Genomic DNA, 11355 nt, shown 5'->3' on the forward strand with positions numbered 1-11355 from the left:
CCCAACCTCCCCAGCATCATAGCCCCAGCCCAAGCAGCAGTACCCTCCTTGAGGGTCTCTAGCCACACACCATCAGGTAGGGCTGGGAAGCAGGGTGTGTGTGTGTGTGTCAAAGCCAGGCAGGGTGGGATGGGGCTCCACTGGCCACCCAGGAAGATGGGAACTGTCACTCAGTGCTGAGGGCCACTGTCTTTTCTGTGAGATGGGTTCAGAGGCACCTTCAGGGCCATGAGTAGCTGAAAGAGAGATGCAAAAGATTGGCCCTTTGCTGCCCAGCTTCAGCCTGGGCTCCTAGCCAGCCAGACGAGGCAATTTGGCTTTGGTTTGGGTCCTCTTAGGAAGAAGACTGCTGCACCCAGCCCACGGGGGGGTTAAGCCTAAAACCAACAGCAGTGGCCAGCAGGGGCTGTCCGTTGGCTGTAACTCTACCTTCATTTGTTTGCTTACAGCATCCACCCAAAATGCCCGTGTGTGTCTCTGGGCCCCTGTGTCAGTGGCAGCTGAACTGCTGACCCCAGGAGTTTGCAAAACACCAGGGTTATGGCCCCTTTGACATCTCAGCCCAGCAAAGTCACAGCTCATCCCGACTCTGGCCCCGGGGAGCCATCCCCCAGGGCACTCCACACAGCTCTGCAAGAGCTGGGGCACAGGGGGAGGTGGTGGGCCCAGTGACAGTGAACCCCAAAGAAGTGGTAATTTGGGCAATCTCCCCATGGTATCTGATGCTCCCATGGCATCTGATGCTCCCATGGCTTGACCACACCTTGCTGGCCAGCAATCTGGACCTGACCCAAAGCCACCCCTTGGTTTTTATACAAGTCCGGCCCTCCAGCTTCTGTCATCCCTATAGTCCCCACCCTACACTGGCACAGGAACCATATCCCTTTCCAGCTCCCATGTCCAGGGCCATGCCTGGTCTCTGTGCCACCCCAAACAACTCTGTGTTTTGAGAAGGTGGAGAACATGCAGTCACAAGCAAAACCACAGCCAGACCCTGGAGACAGCCTGTAACTGGTTTCTCCCAAACATCAGCTGTGTTAGAGCATGGCCCTGGATCATGGCCATGGCATGCACAAGATGCCCAAGTTTACATTGTGATGCAGTCACCATCTCCAGGATGTGCAAGGATGGGCCAAGCATGCAGGGACCCAGTCTAGGTACAGCTGAATGCATCCAGGGATTCCAGATGGGGTTTGAGACCTTTTCCATGACTCACACTTTCTCATCAGAAGATAAAATCCCACTGCTAGATCATGCTGTCTCCTCCCATTGAGCTGAGCACAGGTCTGTGGCAGGTCGGCCCTGCTAGACCTCCCATAGACATGATCCCTGTCTCCTGCATTCATTTCATCTCCCTTGAGAGACCACTAGGAAAGCAGGGGCTAGAGGCATGGAGGAGGTATGGGGTGTCCCATAGCCCCTACGGAGAGCCATCACCAGCAAGGACACCACAGAGACCAAATCCTGCCCATGCAGCCTGGGGCTCTGCCACCACTAGGGCTGGGAACATGGGATTGCAAGGTTCCTGTGCTCCCTGCAGCAAGGTGCCTCCCTGTGGGGAGGATCCCCCTGGCAGATCCTAAATCACTTTGGGGGCACAACCCAACCGCTCTGCAGCTGCCAGCAGCCTGGGCAGGGGCAAGCAGTGACGGTCCTGCCAGCATCAGACACAGACCAGCCCAGAGCGATTAGATTCACACCTCAAGGGGGTTGTAGGGCAGGACACCTGTGACCTCTGAGTATCTCAGCTGTGGCTGTCGAGTGCAGAGCTGCTAACACTGCCCTGACACGAGGCAGCCTGTGCTGGGGCTGCAGGAGGGAGCAGTGCAAGATGGCTGCGATGGAGCTTTGTCCAGGCTATCTTGCTCTCTACCACAGCCCAACCACATTCACTTAGCACCTGCTCTACATGTTTGTGAGTTTAACCCCAATTCTCAGCATTGTCCCTGCTCCAGCATCACCCTGTGCTCCTCCAGCACCTTCTGCTGTGCTCCCACTGTAGACCATAAAGCCACAGCTGTCACAGCAGTATCCTTATGGAAACAACTCCCCCACGTATTGTGTCCAGCTCTGTGGAGCTGGAGGCACACATCCCTACAGCAAGCAATCACAGAGTGCTTATCAAAGCCTGTGAAAGCCCAGAGAAGGACCTGGCCATAAGCAGCCTCCTGTGTTAGGATGTGCAGCTGAGAACAGCCATGGTAATTCCACCACCAGCACCTGCTGTGGAGCCAAGAGCTGGAAGAGCATCTTCTCTTTCCACAGAGCAGCCAGCAAAAAGGACCAGAGCACAAGCAAGCAGGAGAAGACCCTAGACCAGACCTGAGTTTCAGCTTCAAAAGCAGGCAGGGCTGTTCCCAGGCAGTGCACCAGCAGCATTACCCTTTGCATGGTGTGTTGATAGGATAAGGATAGGATGAGGATAGGAATTACCAGCAGCCTGCCCCTTCCAGACCCTGCTGCTTTCTTTCTTGGTAGCAACATGTCCCCGGCTCAGCTTTGCCAGGACCAACCCTTTGATTTAGGGTGCCAGTGGCTGCTTGAGGAAATAGCAGAGGTACCTGTGCTCACCTGCCTGGCAAGACAGGGGCAACACAGTCAGGTAATGCTGCAGAGAAGGAGGCACTCTTCATGCACTCTTCATGATAGTGGTTCTGGCTGGGGGTGACTGCTGCCTCCTTCTGCCACCGAGATTCCATGTACTCCGTGGCTCTCTGCCCCATCTTGCAGACCCACTGCACCCTGGGATAATGGGGGATGCTACATCTCCAGGAGTGTCCCACTGGTTTATCCCGTAGCCTGGGCAGCCATGCCTCAGAGAAAAACAATGGCACCCCAGTTCAGAGTGGGAAGAAGCAACGGAGAGCTCATGGAGCAGGGGACCAGCCCCACCTACAGCACGATTACTGCTACGCCTCTCAGCTGGCCTGGGGCCGAGTTGTCAGCCATGAAAAGTTAAAAAACAGCAAAAAAAGCCCTAACAACCCTGTTGGGGCAAGACCAGCTGGGGTATCCCAAGGAAAACCACTGCCTGACCATGCTTAGCAGAGCAGCTTGATATGGAGATCTTCTATCCCTGAAAATCCAACCCAAACCTGACCGCTGAAACCAGAGCATCCTCTGGGAGACACTGACCTGGCCCAGCCACCCAGCTGAAGGCAGGTAGCCAAGGCCTAGCACAGCCTGAGTTGTGTAGCCTGAACCCCTCACTGGGTGCAGCAGGCTGACTCAGGAGGGCTGTGGAGATTATGGCAGCGTGGGTGCACGGATAGGGTCCTCCTGCATGGTGACCTCCACCTCGAGCTGTGCTATATCTACATATCTCTGCTGTGTGACTCAGCTAGGTTAAGGGTTCCCCAGTGCTGGAAGAGTGAAGAGGGGTCCATCACTAGCAATGACAGCATGCAGAGGCCTGAAACACATCAGAGAGAAGACATGCTCAGAGCCAAACACCTCCCAGAGCAACCCTAGAACCATTACCTGAGCTGGGGCATTGTTTGACTTCTTGGGTCCTGGCACCTCCGTCCCCTTACATGTATCTCCAGCATGGGGAGCTCACATATGTATATAGACACACAACTTCATTTTCCCCCCTACTCTGTGGGGAACAAGGCAGGCCTCACACCAATTCACTCCCCATACACAGAGACCCTTCTGCCCCCCGCCACACCTGAGCACCCCCAGCCTAGCTGTACCTGAGCTCACCTGCTCTTAGACAGCCCTGTTTGTTTGCCCAAGGTATTTGCAGCCAGGGGCACCTGCTTTGATACCATCAGCTCTGCGAAGGAAGCTGCTCACCTAGCGTGACCCCTGTAATCCCATCCTTCCCCATTAAGCGCTGTGTGAGAGCGCATCCCCCCTCCCAGCCTCCTCTCAGCTCAGCATTTATCTCCCTCTCCCAAAGCTGAGCACATCAAGGCTGTGATTGTGCTGGGAGGGAGGAGAAAATCCCCCCAAATCACTTAGAAAGGAGCCTGTCAGCACCAATGTCCCCCCAACCCCTCCATTGCCCCCTCTGGGACTGGGGTGTTCCCTCTCCTCTGGCAGCACCCTTCAGCAATATAGGGAACCAGGCAGCACTTGTGGCAATACCATAAATCATGCTGGTCCCTCCAGTGGTGTGGGACAAGTTTCATTTCCTCAAGCCTCCTGCCACCAGCACCATGTCCCCTGTGATGCCACCTTTGCCCCGGCTCTATTTTCCCTCGTGCCACAGTCCATTGTCCCAGCTACCTGGATACTCTTAAGAAAACCAACATCTTTGAACTGCCTCTTTCTACCTGTTAAGCAGCCAAATGCTCCTTTTCATCAGCTGGCACTGCCTTTCCCACCCCCTGTGAAGCAGCCATATCACCTAGCCAAGGCTGAGCTGTGCCCATTCCTTGCTCTCAACAGCTCCCTCTGGACTTCCAGCCCACCCTCCCAAGAGCACCTTGTTAAAGATGATCTGCTGACTCTTACCTGCCCTGAGCCAAGCTGCTCCTCTGCAGAGAACAAGAAGGACCAAGGCCTGGCAGATAAATTAGTCCTGACCCCTTACACATGCACACAGACAGTGAGATTTATGAAGTCTTGTGTGTACCAGCCCTGGAAAGGGCTGGGCACCATCCTGGCACCAGCATAGCCACAGCTCCATTCATAGCCTTGAACTGCCCTCCTGCACCACAGCACAGGGCATGGGTGTGCTATGTCCTGCCAGCACCTCTCAAACACATCCAGCCCTCAGGGAGTATGCTCCCACATCGCTTAGCAGGGCAGCTGAATCACCTCACTGCCTGAAAACTTGCCCACAAACACAAGATCTGCTCAGGGATCACTGAATCATAGAATGGTCCAGGCCAGAAGGGACCTCCAAAGGTCATCCAGTCCAACCTCCCCACAGTCAGCAGGGACATCCCCAACCAGACCAGGCTGCCCAGGGCCTCATTGAGCCTCACCTTGAATATCTCCAGGGAAGAAGCCTCAACCACCTTCCTGGGCAACCTGTTCGTGTTCCACCACCCTCATCATGAAGAACTTCTTCCTGATATCCAGTCTAAATCTATCCTTCTCTAATTTGAAGCCATTGCCCCTTGTCCTGTCACCACAGGCCTTTGTAAGCAGTCTCTCTCCATATTTCCTGTAGGACTCCTTCAGGTACTGGAAGGCTGCTGTTAGGTATCTCTGAAGCCTCCTCTTCTCCAGGCTGAACGACCTCAGCCCCCGAGCCTGTCCTTTAGCAGAGATGTTCCAACTCCCTGATCATTTTTGTGGCCCTCCTCTGGACCCTCTCCATCAGGTCCCTGTCCTTCCTATATTGAGGGCTCCAAACCTGCACAGAGTATTCCAGATGAGGTCTCACCATAGCAGAGCAGAGTGGCAGAATCACCTCTCTGGATCTGCTGGCAATACATCTTTTGATGCAGCCCAGGATGCGACTTGGCCTTCTGGGCTGCAAGTATACACTGCCTGCTCATGTCCAGCTTCTCATCCATCAGCACTAGTGGGCATGGGCACAGCCCACTATCCCTGAGGACCCTATTACCCTGGGATGGCAGGAAAAACGATTCTTCCCTCTTCCAACTGACACCCATTCTCCTCATGGGGTCAGACCCAATCATGCTGCTCAGCGCAGAGAAGCCGGAGATGCAGCAGCTCTGGATGCCCTCCACATGCCCGAGGCTGCCCAGCCCTTAAGAGCCTGGCCATGATGAATTGCAAGCTCCCAGCCAGCCTGGCAGGGGCGAGCAGCCGAGCAGAGGGAGAGGCAAGGGGCTGGCAGGCCCCCGGACCTGTGGGGCTGGAGCAGGGCTGAAGCCGCCGTGCTGCCCGGCCGCCACCTAGTGGCACCGGCCCCCGCCGCCTCCCGGGACCGCTTCCTCTCCCGTGCCGGCTCTGCTCTGTCCTCTGGTGCCTCCGAGGCAAGCATAGTCCCACGCCCTTTGATGCAAGTGGCACTGAAGCCTCCCTTCGTGCCGGTTAAAGGCTGCTTGGAGCCAGAAAGAAACGGTGGTGAGGTGGAGACTAGATGCACCGGCCCCCAAAACATCCCCACTCACAAAGGATGGAATCTGAGCTGAGGATCCATCCTGGATGATTTCCTACCAGTCCACACAACTGAGAAACTCATAGTCCCAGGGCACCAAGGGAGGCAACAGAACAGTACATGGTTCTCAGGGACAACAGCCAGTGGCACAAACTAAGAGGGCTGTTACAGGCATTGGCCTGTGGGACTGGGATGCAAGACTTGATGCAGTGAAACAGCCAGAAAAAAAGCATTTAAGGATAGGATCAGGTCCCTGGAGTGAGAAGTGTCACCTGACCAAAGGTTATAAAGGATCAAACCTCTCCGGGTACCAGGGGGGATCACAACTCTGCAGCAAAGATCAGAGCTCAGACCAGCTCCACACCATTGAGGTTTCACCCCTCCACAGGATGTTGCTGGGCTGAGAGCAGGACACAAGCAAGGACCTTGCTGTGACAGTGCCCAGCACCAGAGCCCTGGGGGTGTTGCTAACAGCTGGGTTGCCTTAGGGAGCACATGTGGAGTTGGTTCCCTGCCCCGTACCAGCTGCCTGCACCCCTGCCCCTTCCCTCAGCAGCCTGGATGTAAGTGTTGGGCTGGCTCACAGGACACAAGTGTGCAGAGCCAACAAAGGAGAAAAGGGATTCCCTGTGTCCCTTTGGGGAGCTTTACAGTGTCAACAAGGAAAGAAATGCTGGGGAGTGGACATGGAGGAGCATCTTGCACTGCAGTGTGCATGGGAGGAACCTGCCTGCCACCAGTCACTTCCAGACCTGACATCTGAGAGATCTTTATTCAGAGTGTAAAAACAGATCATTACAAAGCAGATTGACCCAGAACTGTCCCCTAAGTCACAGACAGGTCATTAGCTCCCACCCCACTATAAATGCAGTTGAGGAGACAGCCTGGACTCCAGTTTCAAACCTATAAGTGTATAAAAAACATCAAATTGTGAGTAAAGCAAAGCAAATGCACTAGAATCAAGTGAAATTGCTCATTCCGCTGCTGGCTTTACATCTCTTTTCTGGGGAAGGGGCTAGGAATGGATATTTCAGAGGCAGGGAGCAGGAGTGCACAGAGCAGAGGTCCAGAACAGCAAAAAGGCACAGGAAGAAGATCACATCCTTCATGCCCAACTGCCAGCACAGGGATGGGGAGAGGACATATACCAGCAGCATCCATCCAGTTTTGGGATCAGCCTGCCAGGGCTGTGAGAAAGGAGACATCCCCAGTGCTGGCAGCAGCTCCTGCTCCCCAGAAAGTGACAACAGAAAAAGAAATTAAACAAATAAAACAACAAAATGAAGCAGCAGACTTTGAGGTCCTGGCAAGAGGTGTCCGAGGTAAAAGCTATCCAGGGAGAGAAGTCCCAGTGAGTACCTGAAGGAATAACCAGACTGAGACCAGCAGCCTCCTGCAGCAAGGCAGATTCAACCCAAGCTGGCCACAGCAGCTTTGCAGCCACTCAGACCCTTCTTCCAAAGCTGCCTGACTCCTCACCTTGCCTGGATAAGCTACTGCTTCCTCCTCTACTTCTTGGCTGGCATGATAGGAGCAAGCTCCTGCTCCTCTTCCTCGTCAGACAAGTCATCATCCTCCTCAAAGAAAGTATCTTCCCTGGGCACTGGGACACACAAATAACTCTGTTACTCACCGGCGCATGCCTTTGGCAAATACAACTGGGCCCCAAGACACTTGGAGAGCAGAGCAGCCCAAGGAGCACTGGAGCAGTTGTTAACAGCAGCTTGTGGGCAATAAGCTGTGTCCCAGCTGGAGAGATGTCTCAGAAGGGAATAGTGACAGCTGCCCATGGGAAAAGGAGACAGTGTGAGTCATCCAGGTCCCTTTTCCCATGCAAGGCTTTACAGCAGTGAAGAAATCCCTGCAGAGAGATGACCCCTAGGGAACCAGCACCAAGCACATGCGCTGGGCAGGACTAAATGCATCACCTAGAGGCTACCTGGCTGGCATCCACGCTGAAGGGATTCCCTCCATACCCAGTCCTCCCAAGTCTTTCCCCACACACAAGTCCTTACCAGTTTTGTGCCAGCCAGCAAGGTGTACTGGGCCAGAGCCTGCTGCCAGGCGGAAGGTCACTGGAGGCTGCAGCTTGAAGTTGTCCAGACTCAGCTGCAAAGAGGCAGTGATGGAGAAGAATCAGTTGCAGAGGCAAAACCCAAAACATTCTGCAGTCCTCAGTGTGGCACCTGGTAGTTAAATGTGTCCCTGTGGGGGCACCTACAGACAAGTCAAGGCTAACCAGGGCATTTCCCTGTGAGCTGTAGATCAGCTCATGGCCAGCATCCTAGGAGAAAAGTCCACAAACATCCAAAGATGTCCAGCTCCCCTTAGCCATCCCTATCAGAGAGTCCTCCAGTGTCTTACCAAGGGCTGACACGACAACTTCAGATTGGCCACAGGCACAGCAATCTCCTGGTTCTCATGGTTTCGACCAACGACCTCCACCACATTGCACTCATCCTTGGCACCATCCATGAGGCAGACCTGGGTGGGAGCAGAGACTGTGAACTCCTCCTCTCCCAAGGGACGTAACAGGGACAGCTGGGGCAAGTGAGCCACAGCAATGCTGCCAGCCCAGCTGTCATGCAAGGCATGAAGATGCTGTTTCACAGACCAGGGAGAGGACAAAAGCTCCATGCAGTGATTGCTCTGTTAGTGCCTGTAGAGGAGCTCTATACCTTTCCTAGCTAGGACAGCTGTTCCTGCAACCCCCTCAAGAGATGCCACTTGGGCTGCATTTTTTGCTGATTCATGCTGGCAGGTCTTCTGCTCCCGTGACAGAAAGTGACCCCTCTGGGAGAGCCAGGAAAGAAGCCCTGCATCCACCTAGGCTTGGAGAGCAACAAGCCAGAGACCCAGTTTTTGAGGAGAGAACGTTCTAGTGGGAGGCTCCAGCAATGTCAAATATATGGAAAAAAATACTTTTCTCTCCCAATATCTGGAGCATACCCCTGCTGAGCAGCCTCCTGCTCCCACTGGCTCTGCTCAAGCACATCTGTACAACAGATAAACACAACAGCCCTGTGCCCTGCCCTGAGAACAGCCAGTGCTGAGACCTCAGCCAAGGGAATTCTCTGGTCCAGCCTGGCCACAGAAGGGGAGTGAGGCTGTCAACCACCATGGAAGAGGACAAGCAACTAATTGTCATTTCTCTTACCACAGATAGGGCCAAAATGTGGTCAGAGTCATCTTCCTCTTCCACTTGAAATGTGTAGGATTTGGTGCTGGCAGTCAGCTCACAACCTGGAAAAAGATCAGAAAAGCTGCAGCAGCTATTACACAGCCCCAGGCACCACAGAGAAAGGGCTCCCAGGGTAACCCCTGGCCAGGCACACACATGACATCCCTGAAACACTTCATTTTCTCATACTCAAGGGCAGCCTCAGCCCAGGGCACCTTGAGTGCTCCCAGGCACTGCAGGATTCCCAGGAACTATGTACTAAGGTGGGTCAGCACCTTAGAGGAACAAACCCTTGTCCCTCCCAAACCAGGCTGCCATGGCAAGGCTCATCCACTTCAGAGAGCATAACAGCCAGGGTGAACTGCTGTAAACAACTCAAGAGGGAGCAGGCAATGGCAGCTCTGTTCTTTCCAGTATCAGCAAAACATTTGCTTTGGTAAGAATATGGAGACAAAGACAAAGCGTGTGAAACCTGAGAGACGAAGAGCAATGCAAGTGCAAGATGCTGAGACAGGCTACAGGCAGCTAGAGTCCCTCAAGGCAAGTCTTGAGACAGATTCTATTACATAACTCTCTAAATAACTACAAAAACAAGGGAGATGCAAAGACGTGTCCTCAGGTCTTCAGAACAAGATTCAGCTGACCATAGGGAGGAAGGAAAGGCAGAGGGCTCTGCGTGTGTCTGGCTTTTGCAGCATGAGCCTTCACAAGTGTGAAACAGACAGGAAAACACAGACCCAAGCTCTGCACGCGAGGAATTAGCCGCGGCAAGCACAGCCCAGGGCAGGACTTCTTCCTAGCTATGCTCATGTGTTCAGCTCAGCAGGGCAAGGACCGAAACCCAGGTGCATAAAAGGCCCGAGGGGTGTTGCTCTGCTTCCCTTTTCGGCAGGAGAGTGTCTGAGCAGCGCTGCCCTAGACGCCGGGCTCCAGGAGCAGCCGGGACACGTGTGCCCGGGCCCGGCCAGCTCCAGCACACGTTGGTGAGCACCAGAGCCACGTGTGGCAGGGGTGCGACAGCCCCGGCCAAAATCCCGCCCAGAGAGGCGGGACGCGGCTCTGCCGGGCAGCCGCCACTGGCTGATGCGGGAATGCAGAGGATTAACCGGGGAAGCGGGAGGGGCCGCCGAGCGCCCGAGCTGTGGTTCCTCCTCCCAACCCTCCATTACTGCAGCTCCTCCTGGCCCCATGTACCCATAGAAAGCCCAAGAACCCCCGCGGCTCCCCGTAAGCCGCCCCAGGATCCCCACCACATGTCCTCTCCCCACCCAGGTCCGGCCATACACGTGTCCCATCGCCCCGGTCTCCGCTGCTCGTTTTCATGCCGGCCACACACGTGGCTCCCCGGTGTGTACTCCTCGGGCGCAACTGGTATCTCCAGGGCTCAGGAGTGTCCCCCTGCCTGTCTCTCTTGCCTCTCCTCCCGCCCCTGTCTCAGCTGTCTTTTGCTCACCCCGTGTCCTTATTGCCCCTCCTCGCAATATATTGCCCACCCACGTCTCTTTCCTGCCTCCACGCCGGCTCGGTTACTTCCCAAAGTCTTTCTCCGTTCTACCCCCATCTTTCTCTTGTCTACCATCTCCCTCTTACCCGCTCCCCCGTCTGCCTCCTACCCTTGGTATATTACCATCCCACCTCTCCCAGCAGTGTCCCTCCTGTACCCAGCCTTATTACACCCCCAACCCCTGTCTCACCTCCCCAGCCCATCTATCCCCGCCTCGTGTCTCTGCCTCCCCGCCGCCCGCTCACCGAAGAGGACGCTGCCGGGGCAGCCGGGCCCGTGCGGCTCCATAAGGCGGCAGAGCGCGGCTGGGAACGCGGCGGACGGTGCCGGCCCGGGCTGCGCTGTGCCTCGCTGAGCCGAGCTGTCCCGTCCCGCCCTAGCCCAGCCCGCCTCCGGGCGGGGCGTGACCAAACTGAAGGGTTCCCCAGCACCGTCCGGCGGGGGCGGACCCCGCCGCCTTCAGCTAGCTGCAGCACCAGGAAAGGCTGAAGGCATGAAGAGGGGGATAAGGGAAGGAGAGTAACAGGGATCGAGGTGGGGGAGAGTGGGGGGCACAAGAGGAGGAACCCACTCCTCTTTCCCTTTAAGCATTGGCGATGGACGAGCTGACACGGCGGTACAAGAGCCTGGCAATTTAGAGGCCAA

At 55.4% G+C, this 11355-nt stretch overlaps 1 protein-coding gene across 3 annotated transcripts; it reads right to left on the bottom strand.

Moving 5' to 3' along the window:
* Positions 1-6778: 6778 nt before the first annotated feature.
* On the bottom strand, positions 6779-11074 carry NPM3 (nucleophosmin/nucleoplasmin 3). 3 transcript variants are annotated; one of them, XM_068139233.1, is made up of 6 exons: positions 10956-11074; positions 9183-9268; positions 8390-8509; positions 8041-8134; positions 7505-7628; positions 6779-6928 (listed from the first exon to the last, which is right to left on the bottom strand). In XM_068139233.1, exons 1-5 carry the CDS (start codon positions 10996-10998, stop codon positions 7534-7536), a joined length of 438 nt encoding a protein of 145 aa, XP_067995334.1. In that variant the 5' UTR covers positions 10999-11074; the 3' UTR covers positions 6779-6928; positions 7505-7533. The 3 variants fall into 3 exon arrangements, with proteins under 3 accessions (XP_067995334.1, XP_067995332.1, XP_067995333.1); XM_068139231.1 differs by having other exon boundaries at positions 6779-7384; positions 10956-11073; XM_068139232.1 differs by having other exon boundaries at positions 6779-7628.
* Between the last annotated feature and the right edge of the window lie 281 nt (positions 11075-11355).

The sequence above is a fragment of the Melanerpes formicivorus genome, unplaced genomic scaffold (genome assembly GCF_026170545.1).
Source record: "Melanerpes formicivorus ecotype bairdi unplaced genomic scaffold, bMelFor1.0.p_v2 SCAF_6, whole genome shotgun sequence".
NCBI classification, from domain to species: domain Eukaryota; kingdom Metazoa; phylum Chordata; class Aves; order Piciformes; family Picidae; genus Melanerpes; species Melanerpes formicivorus.